The sequence below is a fragment of the Emiliania huxleyi genome (genome assembly GCF_000372725.1).
Source record: "Emiliania huxleyi CCMP1516 unplaced genomic scaffold EMIHUscaffold_11, whole genome shotgun sequence".
NCBI lineage: Eukaryota > Haptophyta > Isochrysidales > Noelaerhabdaceae > Emiliania > Emiliania huxleyi.
Window position 1 is genome coordinate 1,231,245 of NW_005201792.1, and position 16,715 is coordinate 1,247,959.

At 65.5% G+C, this 16,715-nt stretch overlaps 4 protein-coding genes across 4 annotated transcripts; 2 read left to right on the forward strand and 2 right to left on the reverse strand.

Moving 5' to 3' along the window:
- Positions 1-2,211: 2,211 nt before the first annotated feature.
- Positions 2,212-4,228, reverse strand: EMIHUDRAFT_200328 (guanosine monophosphate reductase; the record flags this gene model as incomplete). Its single annotated transcript, XM_005792096.1, has 6 exons — positions 2,212-2,239; positions 2,480-2,847; positions 2,933-3,497; positions 3,582-3,699; positions 3,874-4,062; positions 4,135-4,228. The coding sequence occupies 6 exons, from the start codon at positions 4,226-4,228 to the stop codon at positions 2,212-2,214; spliced, it is 1,362 nt and encodes a 453-aa protein (XP_005792153.1).
- Positions 4,229-7,139: 2,911 nt separating this feature from the next.
- EMIHUDRAFT_200329 (hypothetical protein) lies at positions 7,140-7,547 on the forward strand (the record flags this gene model as incomplete). The annotated part of the gene is made up of 2 exons (XM_005792097.1): positions 7,140-7,314; positions 7,414-7,547. The coding sequence occupies 2 exons, from the start codon at positions 7,140-7,142 to the stop codon at positions 7,545-7,547; spliced, it is 309 nt and encodes a 102-aa protein (XP_005792154.1).
- Positions 7,548-8,191: 644 nt separating this feature from the next.
- Positions 8,192-8,491, forward strand: EMIHUDRAFT_59092 (hypothetical protein; the record flags this gene model as incomplete). Its single annotated transcript, XM_005792098.1, has 1 exon — positions 8,192-8,491. A coding segment is annotated over one exon (300 nt), but the record flags the coding sequence as incomplete, so codon positions are not given.
- Positions 8,492-9,577: 1,086 nt separating this feature from the next.
- On the reverse strand, positions 9,578-14,427 carry EMIHUDRAFT_448933 (hypothetical protein). The gene is made up of 10 exons (XM_005792099.1): positions 14,396-14,427; positions 13,938-14,315; positions 13,617-13,739; positions 13,450-13,530; positions 13,216-13,290; positions 12,647-12,772; positions 12,435-12,575; positions 11,292-12,080; positions 10,539-10,994; positions 9,578-10,388 (listed from the first exon to the last, which is right to left on the reverse strand). Exons 1-10 carry the CDS (start codon positions 14,402-14,404, stop codon positions 9,777-9,779), a joined length of 2,790 nt encoding a protein of 929 aa, XP_005792156.1. The 5' UTR covers positions 14,405-14,427; the 3' UTR covers positions 9,578-9,776.
- Between the last annotated feature and the right edge of the window lie 2,288 nt (positions 14,428-16,715).

Consider the following 16,715-nt stretch of genomic DNA (forward strand, 5'->3'; position numbering starts at 1 on the left):
GGGTGAAGACGATGGCCCGGAATGTCCACGAGGCAGGCGACCAGCGTGTACATGATTGAGAGTAAGGCGAACGCGGCGGCCCGTTCGACGAAGACGATGAGCGTGTAAATGACGGAGAAGATGCTCACCCGCGAGTCCTCGTCGGCGGGCGGCGGAGAGGCGTCGCGAGAGAAGAGGCTGGCGATGGTCTCGTTGACGGGCGTGCCGCCAACGAAGATGTCCATATCGGAGTTGTCGGGGACGGGAGACGCGAGAACGGCGCCTCCTCGTCCTGGTGCTCGAACGCCATCGGTACTGGTCGACCCAGATCCCGGCGGGAGCGAGTCGTCGTTGGCAGCGTAGATGCCACACGGGATGGTTCTCTCGAGCTTGACCGCCTCGGAGGGCAAGGTGCCGCACGTAGGCCGTTGACACTCGAGTTGACTCTGCTGACGTTGCGCTGCCCTGTCGAAGTGCGCTGTTAAGCAACACCCGTGGTGTGACGGCCCCCAGACAGGCCTGCTCAGTCAGGAGTTGGCGAGTGTGTGGGAGATTCACGCCCGTCGCTCAACGTCTGTTTAAAGACTGTTCGCGGAGCAAGCTCACGGTCGAGCGGGCTTGACGCGCGCTTCAGGATAGCAAGAAGCGTGCCCACTCCCCTGGGGAGCGTGCGGACACGCCTGGGAATCGTTGTGGAGCGACCATGGACTGGGATGACAGCCGGCGAAGCGCTGCGCCAAATCCATGGCTCCGAAAGACGTCCGCCCTCGACGTGCTGGAAGCTTCACGGCGGAGGCTGTGAAGTCGCATCGAGCTCAACCTGAGCGCACGCACGCACCGTGCTGGGGAGGAGTTGGCCTGCGAGCGGCGAGCGCTCCCGAGCGCGCGGCGCCCCGTTCTGGCCATCTTGCGCTTTACCACCACAAAATCGCCTCCATTTTGCGCGCCTCCGGGGGCAGGTCTAGCCGGGCCCGATTGATGATACTTTTGATGGTTGCGCGCCGGATCTCGACTCCACCGTGCTACGGTGCGTCCCAAAGCAAAACTTGTAAAAGGGGCCAGATTGGCCGATTTATAACGACGAGACAGCGTCTGAACGCTATTTTGCGGCGACACCGATACAAAGAGAGAGAGCGCTTGGCTCTATCAAAGCGGCGACTGGTACACCTTCTACTGGGATGGCAGCACGGCCGAGAAGGTCGCACGGCGCGCTGTCTTCCCGACGCTCGAGCACGACGACCACGACCCCGGCCCCCTCGCAGAGCGCATCAGGCGCGACAAGCGCGAGCGGTCCGTCCGCTCCTCCGACGACTCCTCCTCCGACCAAGACTCATGCGGCACCGGCTCTACTAGCGAGGCGAATGACATATTCGACACCCTCGACGACCATCTCGGCTACGGTTCCGACTCCGGCTCCGGCTGGTAGTCGACAAGCTGCCGAGCCCAAATCACTGTGTGTGACACATTTCTTGTTGGCTTCTAAATCTCTCTCTCTCTCTCTCTCTCTCTCTCTCCGATACGCGGTTGAGGGCCCACGGTTGTGGCTAGTGGAGGGTGCTGTACAATCCGAGGGCGTTCCCATGGCCTCACGGGCCCGGGCGACGATCGTGGCCAGAAAAATCAAAAAGATCCGTGGGGGCGAGATTTTTACTTGTGTAGCTCGATTTTGACCCAGAACAAACACAGAACGGCCCCAAATCGGCCTGGAACCGACCCGTGGGCCCGTCTGCCGCACCCAGCTCCGCCGGGAGGGCGCGCGCCGTTCCCCGCGGGTCGGGCGGGCCACGCAGACACAGCGGGAGAGCTTCCCGTGCCCTGTGAGTGCCGTCACACCGCCTCAAATAGGTCCCAAAGTGGGGGGTGTTTGCCTCAAGTGATATGGCATATGGAATGGCTCTATGATGAGAGCTCGAGGGCTCGAGCTACAAGAGGGAAGATAGGCTAGAGCGGGAAGCTTCGTCCTTCGACCGCGGGAGTCCTTTTTTTGAGTCCTGAGAGGATGGTTGAAAATTTTTGCTGAAAAGACCCCCAGGCCACACCAGCTCCGTTTCACAGCAACAACTCGCATCGGCTCGCCGACTCAGACTCGCAAGCGCGGTGATGCGAAACACGTGCTTCGCGCCTCGCGGCCTCCGAGCCGGCCCCTCCTCTCCTGTAGGCACGCAGCAGGCGAGCGCGGCAGAGCAATATGGCGGTCTTCTACGTCGTGCGGCCCCCCGGCCCCGCCGAGAGTCAGTGTAGCGTCATGTCCGTGGGCGTCCTTGGGCCTTCAAGCCGAAGCAACAGGTGTTCCGCTCGCGGGTTTGGCTGGCGCCGCTGGCTTGGACAGGTCGTGCACGCCAAAGACCGAGTTGAGCTGCTGCGTGACGCGGATGAAGGTGGTTCGCCGCGGCATCTCCTTGATGGTGGCGGCCCCTAGGGCGGGAGGGCGGGGGGACGGGGGGGGGGGGGCTGCGGGCTCGGGAGGCTGGGCGGTGCCGTGGGGACGGGCGGGGGCCACTCGCCGATGTACGTGCACGCGGATCGGAGGCCGCCGAACAGGTCGAGGATGACAGCGTCGACCGGCCCGCGGTAGGCGACCTCGACCGTCTTGCCCTCGCTCGAGCGGTACTCGGCGACGCCGCCGGAGTGCTTCGCCATCGCCGTCGAGCTGGACATGCCGTAGAACTGCTTGTACTGCTTGCCCCCCCGCTCGACCAGCGTGCCGTGCGACTCGTCCGTGCCCGCGAACATGCCCCCCATCATGACAAAGTCGGCGCCGCCGCCAAACGCCTTGGCCGCGTCGCCCGGGTTCGTGATCCCTCCGTCGGCGACGATGTGCCCGCCGAGGCCGTGAGCGGCGTCCGCGCACTCCACGACCGCCGAGAGCTGCGGGTAGCCCACGCCGGTCTGCCTAGGGTTAGGGTTAGGGTTAGGGTTAGGGTTAGGGTTAGGAGAGCTGCGGGTAGCCCACGCCGGTCTGCCGGCGCGTCGTGCAGACGGAGCCCGGCCCGATGCCGACCTTGACGACGTCCGCCCCGTGCATGATGAGCTCCTCCGTCATCTCATTGGTGACGACGTTGCCCGCGATGATCGTGCGCGACGGGTGCGCGGCTCGCACGCGCTGCACGCAGCTCACAAACCCCTCGCTGTACCCGTTGGCCACGTCCAGGCAGATGGTCTGCACCGCCTGGAGGGAGGTGTGTCGTGGACGCGTCTGGGGCGTGGCGCTCGGGCGTGCCTTGTGGGCTGCGCTCTGGCCCGCCGGACACCGCTCGAGAATCTGGTCCAGCTTCTGCAGGTCCGCCGTCGAGACGCCAGAGGAGACCGCCACGTGCGCCGCCGCCTCGGGGTGGGCGGCCACAAAAGCGGCCCACTCCTCGACGCTGTAGTGCTTGTGCACCGCGACCATCGCGCCGTGCCGCGCCAGCGCCAGCGCCATGTCGAACGTGCCGACCGTGTCCATGTTGGCGACGATGAGCGGCACGCCCTCCCAGCTCCGCTTCGTGCTTGAAGGTGAAGCGGCGGCGCAGGTCGACCTGAGACCGCGAGACCAGCGTCGAGCGCTTTGGGCGGAGCAGCACGTCCTGAGGCGAGGGTGGTTGGTGGTCAGCGTCGAGCACCTTGGGCGGAGCAGCAGGGTGGTTGGGAGAGGCGAGGTGCGAGGTGCCTTGTAGTCCAGCTTGACGTCCTCCTCTATCCGCATCGCGTGCGCAGCGACGCCGCCCAGCGAACTCGCCCCTGCCGCGCAAAGCAGCGGGCGGCGGAGACGGAGCACGGTCCGCATCGGTGATGAACCGTCGGCGGGGCGGAGATGATGTCGCTGTGCGAGAGAGTGAAATCCGGCGCTTCTCCGCGTTTTCTTTTTGGAACGTTAGCAGCTGGTCGGACGTTGTTATAGACGCCGTCGCCAACTGTCATGTCGGTAGACGCTCTGCACCGCTCGCTGCTGGAGCGCGGTTGATCGCGGCGCCGACGCCGCGGCGGCGCCATCTCGCTCGCGCGGCGAGAGACGGCGCTGCATCGGCGCCAAAACAAACGGGAGGTCGCGGCGCGGCCGCGGCAGCAAAAACATCGACGTTCGCTTCTGCTTCTGCTTTTCGTCTTGTCGCAGTCGCACACGCGCGCGATCCGCGTCGCTCCGCGAGGACACGAAGGCCGGGGTTCGAACCGGACGTAACCGGCAGCACAAGAGCGCCGGTTGGAACGCCGGCCGATCGTGCCATGGAGTGATGCAGGTCTTGTACGCTCTGGAAAACCAGCTCATCATATATGACTGGTTTTGTCCGCGGGCGCGAGGGCACTGCGGAGGCGGGCGGCGGCGGCGGAGGCGGCTGCAGCAGCAAACCGGGCTGGCGGCGGCGCGCGGACGGTGGCGGCGGCGCGAGGACGGCGGCGGCGGCGCGGTGGCGCTGCTCCTCTGCTGCTGATGATGACAATGATGCTGCTCCTGCTGCCCCTCCCGCCCGCCAGCTGCCCGCACGCTCGGTGTCATCTCTTCACCTTCACACTGGTCGAGTCATAGGTGCGAGGGGCGTGGACGGCGGAGCTGGATCACACACACACACACACCGGGGAGAGGTATTCAGTCGGGGGCAGTGAGGGTCCAGCTGGGTGGTGTGATTAATTATTTATTAGTAATTAGGATAATAACTATTAATTATTAATCATCGGGGGGCGGCGCGGCGCGGCGACGGGCGGCGCGAGGCGGCGGAGAGCGAGGCAGCGGGCGGCGCAGGGCGGGGCGGCGCGGCTGCGGGTGGGGTAATTACTTATTTGTTAATTAATTATTGATTAATATCATCGGGCGGTGGCGCGGCGCGGCGGCGGCGGGCGACGCGGAGCGGGGCGGCGCGAACATCTGCTCTGATCAGGCCTCCGGGCTTTGAGGCGGGGCAATGGTCGCGCCGCCCTCGACTCAAGGGGCTGCCTTCCACCCGTCTGCTCAGGCCGGGGGAGGGGGGGAGACCTCCTGTTCCTCGCGGAACGGGAACAGGCCCCTCCTTGCCCGGTCTGCGATGCAGGGCGGTGGTCGTGCCATCTTCGCTTCGTACGGACAACGACCCCGCCGCAACCGTCGCCGGCGCGCGACACGTTCCCGTAGGCCGGACTGTCCTCGTCGAGAGTGTGTGCCGTCAAGGCGGGATGCACTCAGGGACAGTGCCGACGGGACGCGGCTCGAGAGACGACTCCCGCGAAGGCACGGCTGGCATCCGTGGCGTGGGGCTCGTCTTCGATAAGTCGGGCATGGCTCTCCCCGCAACTTTCTCGCTAACACGCGCGCACCGCCGAGCCTTCGGCGGGCGCACTGCGGCCGCACGTCTACCTCCGTCATAGTGCCACGACGTGCGGCCTAGAATTAGCACACGCGCTTCTGCTCGCATACACTCATACAATGAATTGACATCTCCCATGAGTGCGAGTTAGGGCTAGCAGTAGGCAGCTAGCCTGTGAGGAGAGCGTCCATAGACACCTCACATGACCCCACACACGGTCTCGTCCATGCCTTGCGGCTGGCGGCGAGATTGCTAGAGGTGGAGCAAGCCTGCTCTAGCCTCGCATGTTACTTCCTGTCGTCTGTTGTGTCGTTGTGCCCTTGTTTGTACTCTTGGCACTGTGCGTGCTGGGGGGGGCGACAGGGAGGATGTGGCCTTGAGTTATGTGTACGCCAACTCAGGGTGTGTGGCAGCCAGCTGGCTGTGTGTCTTGTGAGCCTTTTGTGTCTGTGTGTCGCTCGTGCGTGCCGTCATCATCTGTCCAGCGTCCACCCATACCGCGTACCGTTGGTGTCCAGTCCGAGCCTGGCTGTTCTTCACCTTCCTACATACATACATCGGACGTGCTGCAGAACAAGCTGACGCGGGCCGCCCAGTGGTACCTCGACGAGGTGACTTCGACCACCAAGAATTGGCTGGGGCTGCAGAAGCAGCGTATCTCGGTCGTCTTCACACGGCAATCGCAACCCCGCTCCCGACTCCCTGGGCGAGGACGGTGGCATTGGGTCGCACCCACTTCCACCCCCAGAAGGTCGAGCCCGCTCTCCCTGGTCGACGAGTCGCGCCCGCACCCGCGGCCTCTCTATCGTCCTCGGCTCGCCCCCCCCCCCACCGCCGGCTCCTCTTCAGGCTCGGGGAGGCGTGGCCCTCCCTGTCGAAGATCACGGTGGTCCGGCTGCCACTGCGACGGGCCTTCCCCCGGTGAGCTCGTACGTCCCAACTCCACTCGCAGAGGCCGCGTCAGCTCATCTCTCGCCTCCTCCGACAGCTGACCCCAAGCCCCCCCTGGGGCCCTCCGGCCTCGGCCTTCCGGCTCGCTGGCGGGCCCGTTATCGTATTGCGGCAACTCCCCTCCCCCTCTCCCCCAGCTCCTCCTCCCGGGTACTCCAACCTCTGGCGGGGCGGTTCCGGATCCCCCAGGGCGGAGAGGCAAAATCTGCAAGGGCGTCGGTGCCGTGCCATGGGTCGATGAGTACGTCACGGACTACGTGTGTGCGCTGTGTGGGTACCGTTTGTTTGTGGCCGAAGCCGATGGGCTACACTAAGCCCCCGCCGGGAATGCTGGGCGCCGCCGGGGCTCCTCCTGCGATGTCGCCAGCGATGGAGCGGTGAGGGAAGAGCTGTGGCCTCCGCGCATAAATTCATGCGACTCTCTTTTTTTTCTGTAACGACGCTGGCTTTGCGCGAACCGCCCGTAGCGGAGTGGGCCCCGAGTTTGAAAAGGGCGACGGACGCTTGCGTCCTAGCCTCCAACAACGCCTCCCCGGCGCAGAGGGGCCCCCGGAGGGATGCTCAACCGCTCCACGCCACGCCGCTTGCGGCGGTCCTATCCCCAGCTCCGCTGAGGGCCGGTTCGTTATTTTGACCGCGCAAGATATGAAGGGTGGCTAAGGGCTCTGCTCGCAAGGCGCCCGCGTCGCAGACGCGGTACCATTGACAAATCTGCAATATACCCCCACACGAGCAAATAGCAAAATCCGAATACCGTGCACGAACTGCGTGATCTGGGCCGGGCAAGCCTTCAGCTGGTGCCAAGACATGGTAAAATTGAAGCCGCGACGTCCGCCAAATCCGTGCTTTCGGAGCAACTGAGGGAAAGCCGCTGATCGAGCCCAGCGTGCCCGCGGCCGCCTCCCGCGCAGCACCGCCGCTGGGGACGACACGCTGCGGAATCGGATCGAGCCCATGCACCGGGCAAAGAAGGACGCTGCAGAAGCGGTTGGAGAGGCAGCCGGCGTCTGCCGTCACAACGAGTCCCAGCGCTGGTTGGACATGCGCGTCGGCTCGCCCGAGGACTGCTATCGCGACCCTCCCGTCGTGCCGCAGCCTCCGACGAGCTCTGCAACCGAGGAGAGTGAGGGTGCGCCTCCCCTCACTGCTGGCCTGGCTGCGCACCGCCCCACAAAGCACCCCCTCGAGCATCTCTACAAGTACAAGTAGAAGGGCGACCTTCTCCAAGTCGTCAACGCGCCCGGCGGCTCCGGCAAGACTTTAGCCTTGGCCACCCTCCTTGCGGAGCAGGAGGAGATCCGCTCTCGGTCGGCAACGTGGCAGCTAGTCGAGGGACTCGGTAGTTGTGACCCCCCTGAGTGAGGACAGGGAGAGAGAGAGCTTTTGTGGTGCTGGTGTACGCAATAACGGGACAGGGTAGTCGTTCTCTCTAGCTCCCCTTCTAGCTCTTAGCATGAGCTGTGCCCTGTGTCCGACCCCTTTTGCGCAGCAACACCTTAAACTTTTAGGCCCTCCAAATTCGGGTCGGAGCGTAGCGGAGTGGGCCCCGAGTTTGAAAAGGGCGACGGACGCTTGCGTCCTAGCCTCCAACAACGCCTCCCCGGCGCAGAGGGGCCCCCGGAGGGATGCACAACCGCTCCACGCCACGCCGCTTGCGGCGGTCCTCTTGAAGAAAGAAAGAAAACAGAGAAGCCAAGGGAGGGATGGGAGGACGGCACGCCGCCACCACACAGGGATTTTAAGGAGAGGTGTGTGATGCGGTCCTCTTCCCAGCTCCGTCTTTATTTTTTCTCTGTAACGGCGCCGGTGCGAACCGCCCGCAGCCGCCGAGAGCGCGCTTTCGCGTCTCCATGGACCGTGGCGTCCGGCTGCTGAGACCGTCGGCAGCGTCCGCCGTCGCCGGCTTCGCGGCCGGCGCGCTCGCTGGCGCGGCTGTGCTTGCGCTCTGGCTGCGCCGGCTGCGCCGCAACCTGCCGCTCTTGCTCGAGCGGGCGAGGCACGAGCGGCTGCCTCCACTGGTCGTCCTCGTGCGGCACGGCGAGTCGCAGGGCAACGCAGACCACACGCTGTACCGCACCAAGCCGGACAACCTGATCGAGGTGACTGAGCTGGGCACCGAGCAGGCCGAGGCGGCCGGCCGTCGCATTCGCGGCATCGTCGGCAGCCGCCGCGCCCACCTCTTTGTGAGCCCTTTCCAGCGCACGCTCCAGACGGCGCGTTCGATTGAGCGCGCCTTTGATGCCGGCCAGATCGTGCGCACCTCCATCGACCCTCGGATCCGCGAGCAGGAGTTTGGCAACCTGCAGGAGCCAGGACCGCATCGGCGCGACCACGCGCTGCTGCGGCAGGAGCAGCAGATCGTCGGCCGCTTCTGGTCCGTCTTCGCCCCTCACACAGGGCGAAACCTGTCCACGGCGCCTCTGCACGCGCCGTGCGCCCTGAGCAGGTACCGCTTCCCGACCGGCGAGAGCGGCGCTGACGTGTACGACCGCGTCCGCACGTGGTGGGAGTCCGCGGTGCTGCGCGTCAACCAGCTGCCCTCCTCCGACACGGGCTGCGAGGCGGTGGTCGTGGTGACGCACGGCCTGACCATGCGGCTCATCCTGATGCAGCTCTACGGCTGGTCGCCAAAGACGTTCCACACGGCAACTCCCGCCCCTCCCCGACGCCTCCCGACCACCCGCTGCAGCGCATTCTTCACGCCCCTGCCAGCACGTACACGCCGCCTGCCTCCACCCCCGACGACCCCAGGTGTGGAACGCGGGCAACTGCGACGTGTACGTGCTGCGCCGCCTCTCCTCCGCGGCGATGCGAGACCCGCACTCGCCCGGCCTGCGCGGGACGAGCTCGCCGTACGCCCTCGATGCCGACGTCGGCGACTCGCCGTGCTCGTCGATCGAGCTCGTGGTCGAGCTCAAGGGGGACGGCGCCAACCGCGCGCACACCTCCTCGCGCGGCAGGACGCACAGGCGCACCCTCACGCTGGAGAACTATCTTTCGGTGCCGCCGCCGCGGACGCTGCAGACGGAGGTCGTGCGCGGCATGATTGCGCAGCAGCACGGTCTGCCCGTCGACGACATAGTCAGCATCGACTTCGAGGCGGGGAGGGTGAGCAAGTTTCGATGAGACTCGAGATGTGTTAGGCTAGGGCGCGCGCGCCAGCTAAGGCTTGGACGACGCGCATGTGACGCGCATCTATCTATCTCTCTCTTCACGCCTATATAGCTCTCTGCCTCTCGGCCTGGGCCACCTCTGCTGTCCGGCCTACAGTGCGCTACGGAGCTACGGTCTCCGGCGCTCGCGCCCGGACCCCCGCGGGGGTTCGCTCGCATCTCGGCTCTTATCTTTCAAAACCCAGGCTTCGGCTCCTGTGGTTTCTCTCAACTCTCTCATTTTTGATGCTGCACATGTGGGAAACAATCAAAACTATCTCATCTCCTCGGTCAAGCTAAAGGGCCCTCGGCGACCGGCGGAGCGTCCCCTGCTTCCCGGAGCCGACGCGAGAGCACACACGACGCGTGTGCCCGAACGAGGCCCAACTGATAGTGGTGTACAGAGTCGTATCGTCGACCCTCTCGTGGCGGCGACGTGTCAAAAGAGCGACTTTGCGTCGTGCCGGAAGACCGTGAGATTCTGCGTGAAGCGGTCGCGGTTCTTGGCCTCGAGGCTGTTCTGCACGTCCGCCATCAGCCGCTCGAACGCGGCTGTCAGCTTCTGCTGCCGCTCGGGCGAGGCGGCCTGCTGCTGGACGATGGACGCCTTCCACGAGGCGAAGTAGGAGGGGTTGGAGAGGATGAGCGCGAGCAGCGGCCGCGAGAGCGACCACTGGTTGGCGCAGTCCTCAAAGACAATCATGTTGAGCAGCACGGCGAGCTGCGACGAAAAGAGCTCGGGCTCGCGAGAGAGGTGCGCGGCGAGCGCAGCCTTGACGGACGAGTCGCGGTCGTCCGTCGCGGCGGCAAAGTGGAAGGCGGCTAGGTGCTCGAGGGCAGCGGCGCACTGCGACGAGATTGCAACCTCGTGCGACTTGAGGCCGGCCTGCAGGCTGCTGCAGATGTGCTGGAGGACGGGCGTGTCCAGCTCGACCAGCGTCGCGGTGTGGTTGCGCATGAGCAGCTCCATCAGGGTGAAGTAGGCCTTGCAGACCTTGGTGTACGAGAGGATCTGCTCCGTCGGCAGAGAGAGGCACAGCTTGATGATCACCTGCCCACGGCGGCGAGAGGGGTGGCGGCGAACGGGGTGGCGGCGAGAGGGGTGGCGGCGAGGGGGGTGAGGGGGATGGGGAGGCAGGGCTGGGGGGCTGCGGTGATGGTGGTGGCGGTGGCGGTAGCGTGTGTTTGGGGCGGAGGCAGCCTCGAGGCAATCGGAGAGCGCGCGGTCGCCGTACAAGGCGAAGACCCCAAAGTTGACGTAGTTGCCGCTCAGCGCGCGCGTGAGGAGCACCATGCAGAGGCAGATCCCCTTGAGCCGCTGCGCGTACGGGTCGGCGCCGGCGGGCAGCTGGTGGTCGAGGATGCGCGAGCCGTAGGCAACGACGATGGCGGAGGCGTCGCGGAAGAGGAGGATACCGTTCGGCGAGGAGGAGTCGAAGGTGAGGCGCTGCGCCTTGTTGTAGACCAGCTCGGCGTACAGCTTGAGCAGCGGCGTCGTCACCTCGGGCATCGCGTAGTAGGTCATCGCGGCGCGCTGGAAGACGGGCGTGAAGGCGGGGTAGATCCACTCGAAGAAGAGCGTGTACGTGCGGCGCGAGGAGCACGCAGCGACGATGCCGCGCAGGTCGCGCAGCGCGCCGACGAGCGCGACGCAGACCTGCGAAACGTGGCCGAGGCGCGGGCGAGGCGTGGGCCGAGGCGCGGGCGAGGCGTGGGCCGAGGCGAGGGCGAGGCGAGGGCGGGAGGCGTGGCCGAGGGGCAGCCAAGGCCGTGCCGACCAGCGCGGCGCCTGGGGCGACGAGAACTGCTCGGGCGAGCTCTGCTCGCGCAGCTGCGTCATGAGCTCGGTGAAGGGCTTCATGAAGGCCTTGAAGGGGCCGGCCTGGTCGTCGGAGAAGAGGAGCTTGCAGAGGGTGCAGTAAAACGTGGTGCGCAGCCGCGAGTTTGCGGCGACGTCGAGGAAGGGGAACTCGGCCGAGGTGTGGTTGGCGAGGACGAGGTGCACCGCCTCGAGCTTGAGGAGCAGCTTGCCCGACGAGTAGCCGCCCGCGAGGTCCGCGAGGAGGGTCAGCGTCTTCTCGGTGATGTCGAGGCAGTCGGAGCGCCGCTTGAGGTTGGCGATGATCTTGTTCATCAGCACGGCGAGCACGGCGAGGTGGTCGCTCAGGTTGAGCCGCTCCTGCAGCACGGCGTAGATCTTCGAGACGGCGGTCGCCTGGTCGCCGACGTACACCTTGCGGAACTGCTGCATGAAGAAGAGGAGGGCGAGCTCGAGGTGCTGGTTGGAGCGGACCTCTCTCCGCAGCTGCACGTTGGCCGGCGCGTCGAGGAGCGAGAGCAGCTGCAGCACGATGCACGTGAGCTCGGCGTCGACGAGCTGCTGCGCCTCCGAGTTGGAGGAGGGGGTGAGGTGCGAGCCCAGCACCGTGCCGATGATGTAGACGAGCCACGCGAGCTCGCCCTCGCACTGCGAGAGGCGCGCGGCCACGTCCGCGTCCCTCGCCCGCTCGGTGGGCAGGGAGAGGAGCTGCGAGTAGAGCTTGGCGCACGGCTCGAAGAGGGAGAGGACGTAGGAGGAGGCCTGCTGCAGCTGGAAGCGGCAGAGCGAGGGGAGGGTGTCGAGCTGCTCGGTGAGCTGCTCCTCGTTGTCGAGGGGGTCGTCGGGCCCGCCGCCCGGCTCGCCCCCCTGCTGCTGCAGCGCACGGACCAGCTCCATGCGCGAGTGGATGAACGCGGTGATCACCTGCGGAGGAGGCGGCGAGGAGGCGGGCTCGCCGCGCCGCGGGCGGGGCGGGGCCTGCGCGGGCGGGTGCGCGTGTGCGCGTGCGCGTGCGCGGGGCTGCCTGCCTCAGTCGAGTGCCTAGGAAGTGTCTAGGAAGTGCGCGGGGCTGCCTGCCTCAGTCGAGTGCCTAGGAAGTGTCTAGGAAGTGCGCGGGGCTGCCTGCCTCAGTCGAGTGCCTAGGAAGTGTCTAGGAAGTGCGCGGGGCTGCCTGCCTCAGTCGAGTGCCTAGGAAGTGTCTAGGAAGTGCGCGGGGCTGCCTGCCTCAGTCGAGTGCCTAGGAAGTGTCTAGGAAGTGCGCGGGGCTGCCTGCGGCACGTACGAGTCGAGCTGCGAGGGGACGTCGCCCTTGAGGTACGGCATCGAGGCGACGAGCCGCGACCAGAGCGAGAGGAGGTAGTAGACCGAGTTAGCCGCCCACTGCCAGTGCTTGAACGAGTCGATCGTGAAGGTGGCCACCTAAATAAACAAACCAGCACATTGCTGATTGACCGATGAGTGAGTTCATTGTCGATCGTGAAGGTGGCCACCATCGAGATCCACTCGCGGTAGCAGTCCGCCTGCACGAGCTCCGACAGCTGGTAGTTCGCCTTGAGCCGCGCGAGCAGCCGGCAGAGCTCGTGGTAGTTTTCGTGCTCTGTCAGCCCGTGCTGGCTCTGCAGCAGGTGCAGCGTGCCGCGCAGCAGCCGGCCGAGGAAGGCCTGCGGCGAGGCGAGCGCGGCGAGGCGAAGCGAGCGTGTGGCGGGCGCGCGGAGCGGCCAAGGGGGTGCGGGAAGCGAGCGGGCAGGGGGTGCGCGTGGGGGTACGCGTGGAGGCTGCGGGTGGGGGGCGCGGGCGGGAGTGCGGGTGAAGCGGGCGTGGGCGGCGGATCCGGGGGACCCGTGGCGTGGGTGCGCCTGCCGGTGGCTGTCTGCCTTTGAGGGTGGCGGTGTCTCGGCTGCATCTCGGCTGCATCTCGGGACGCATCTCGGCTGCATCTAGGCTGCATCTCGGCTGCATCTCGGGCCGCATCTCGGCCGCATCTCGGGGCGCAGTTCGCCTGCCGCTCGTCGTCGGACGAGAAGAGGGAGCGGCGCAGAGAGGCAAGGAGGACGAGCACCTCGAGCGCCTTGGAGGAGATGGGCGCGGAGGAGGCGGCGTAGATGTCGAAGAAGAGCTGCATCGTCGCCGCCTCCTCCATCACCGAGCGCCACGAGGACGGAACCTGCGGCGCAAGGAGAGAGAAGGAGAGAGAAGGGGGAGGGGGGGGGGGGGAGGAGGAGGCTGGGGCGCGGTGGGGCGCGAACCGGCTCTGAAGGCGGGAGGTGTGGGGTCGGTCGGCGGGCGCCTGGACGGTGCCCATCTCCTCGGACGCCTCGTCGAGCGTGGTCCCGATGAAGTCGAAGCCGAGGCACGACAGGCAGAGCGAGAGCGACTGCTCTCGGATGCGGGGCTCCTCGTCGCCAGAGCAGGGGATGGCGCCTGCCAGACAAGGTAGCCAAAGAGTGGCGAGAGGGGCACCGCCGACCCGCGGTGCGACCGGCCGGGCGCGGCGCCGGTCGAGAGCTGCTGGAGCGTGCGGAGCCCAATCTGCAAGATCTGGAAGAGAGCCGTGTCGCGAAACGAGGCCGAGACCTTGCGCTGCTGCGTGAGGGAGCGAGTGTTGCCCGCCATGTTCATCTCGGCGACGAGCTGCTGGAGCAGCTGCGGCGGAGGCGGCGGAGGCGGCGGGTCAGGCGCGGCACCGGCGACGCGCGGCGCGGCGCGGCGGCTCGGTGCGTGCGGCGACGCCTGCAGGCCGAGCACGAGGTGCCCCGTCGTGGCGTGCAGAAACTTGGAAACCTCCTGCACGATCGCCTTGTGCTCCTCCCCCGACGACCAGCCGAGCTTGGTGACGGTGGCGACGATCTGCACCAGGTTGCTCGACACGAAGGGCTCGATGGACGTGCCGCGTTGCGCGAGGTACGAGAGCGTGTAGTTTCGAAAGTCCAGCTGCTGCGACGGGGTCAGGTGGTTCCACGACTGCACGAGCAGCTTCTTCAGGGCGTTGGCCGCGACGAGCTGCGCGTAGGCGTACTTTGAGTGGTCCAGCACGAACTGGCACTGCGGCAGGTATTCGGGGGTGCTCGACAGCTGCACGAGGGCAGCCTCCGCCGCCGACCGCTCGGCCGCATCCGGGGAGGTGTAGAGCGTGGCGCAATATTGCTCAAACTGCTTCAGCTGTTCGCGGGGCGCGGCGGCAGCCGGGGTCAGCGCGGAGCGGGCGGTCTCGCGGCCGGCGGGCGGTGGGCGGCTCTGACCTGGTTCATCGCATGTGTCGATCGCAGGGCAGTCACCTCACGGCGGGGCTTTTCGTCATTCTTTTTCGCACTACTGGGCTTTCTTTTTCGTCACTCTTCCGCCACTGGAGTCCCCTGCGCGGGCCCCGCCCCCAGCCTGGCGGCGGGGCCCTTGCGAAGGAGCGACTGGCAGAGCTGTACAGCACGCGGACGGACGATGGACAACGAAGCATTAGTTAGTAGTCTACTGACCGCCCGACCATGGCGGCTCAAGTCAATTATTAATATTGCTGGTGTCCGCCGTGCCAGGCGCCGTTCCACTTCAGCGCCGCCGGTCTGGCGCGGTTTCCTATTTGCAGTTATTGCACGCCGCGCCGCCGTCGGGCGAACGAACTTATCGGCGGCAGCAACTTACATGAGCGCCATTTTGTACTGAGCCCTGGCTGTCAGGCTGTCAGGTGCTGTCAGGTGATCTGTCTGGCTGTCGGGCACTGTCAGGCACTGTCAGGTGCCTCTGTCAGACCAGCTGTCAGGTGCTGTCAGTGCTGTCGGGTGCTGTCGGGTGCTTGTCTGTGACAGGCGAGGTGCTCTGGTGCTGTCGGGTGCTGTCGGAGCTGTCGGGTGTTGGCTGTTGCTGTCAGACGCTGTCGGAGCTGTCAGAGCTGTCAGGCTGCTGCTGCTGTCAGACGTAGGGCCGGTACTGTCAGGTCTGTCAGGTGGTGCTGTTGGGGTGCTGTCAGGCTCAGGGCTGGTGGACTAACGTTAGCACACCTCAGGGGGAGCACTGACTACAGATCGTGCCAACACTTGGCGCAAAGGTCGGTGTTAGCAAGTTTCGCCCTGATCTCGGTCCAAGACGGCCAACGCCGTGTCCGGCACCTGCTGGCTGCTTCACGGGGATGCCCCCCCCGGACACATGCTGCAGCCCCGAGTGGATGTATTGGTCGTTTGTGGGTCCCACAAGACTACTCTAGTAGGGGCCGGGCGCTGGAGCGTCGGCGGTACACCTGTGCAGATGTTGCACGGGTGAAATGGCTCCTCGTACAGGGTAGGAGGCAGGTGGTGGGTTTGAGTGTTGTGAGTGCTTGCAGCTGCGAGTGCAGCACCGTTTGTGACTCCCATGGATACAGTTGGGTGGGCCACGGTGCTGGGGGGCGGTCCGGTGCGCCACAACAGCCTCCCCGGCTGACCCCCATCCAGTTCGGCACCTCCATCCTGACCGTGGAACCCCAACCTCAACCGGTCATATCTCGGGCGGACTGGCACCTCAGGAGCTCATCCTGGGCGGTTTGGGGGAGTCTTGGGGGTGTACTTGAAGGTGGTAAACAGAGTTTTGCACCGCAGCTTAACCGAGGGGCGTGCTGAGCACCGTGAACGAACAGCGGACCACAGCTTATTCCCAGAAAGAAAGAAAACAGGCAACCCAACGGAGGGATGGGAGGACGGTACGCCGCCACCACACAGGGATTTTAGGGGAGAAGTGTGGTGTTAGCCGTCGCCCACCCTCGGGCGTCTACCACTTCCTATCTCTCTCCGCAGTTTCTCACCAATTCTCGCAGCGACCTTCATGCCTCCTCGCGTTCTTCCCACTCTCGTCGTTCTCTCTCCTGCTGTCTCTTCCCCTGACTCATCGCTCTCCTCGGCCTCGTTCTGAGACGCCGCTGTCGTCTGCCGATCTCTTGCTCTCGCTGCTTCTCTCGCCTTTCTGTGTAACTCCGCCCTCCTCGCGGCATAATTTGGCCCCTCGAGTTTATCGAGCTCCCCTCGCGCAAGGACCACATTTCTGACTCCCACTGCGAGCATATCCCGCCCTGTCATGTCGTTGCTCAGGTCCACTCTCGTTTCGAGCACTTGTACCTCAACTGTCGGTGTTGGCACTGGGGTTCCCTTCGGGTATATCGTGACAGCTGACGGCGGGATTTCCACTGGTGTTTCGTCCTCCTCGGGGTCGTCTTCCCCAGCTTCCTTGCGTTCGGCGTGGCTTACCCTCCATGCCGTGAACAGGCGCTTTATCCACTCTATATTCTTCTCTCGTTCCTCTGCCCGTGCCTTGGTCTTGTCGTTGTTTCGCACCCATGTCTGTATGGCAATCGAAGCTGCCTTCCCCACTACCTGTAGTTCACTCGTCACCTCTCCTGCTAGCTCCTCTCTCTTTCTTTCGGTTATGGTGTCCGTGAGTGCGGGCAGCGTGCAGGCAATCACGGGCGCTATTTTGTCGTACTCCCCTTCGGCGAGCGCTCCGAATCTAGACCCCATTGCCTTTAAGGAGGCTGCCCTCGCGCGTCTCAGGAATGTAGCGGTGTCTTTTGAGTCCGGCGCCGCCCGTTCGACTATTGCTGTC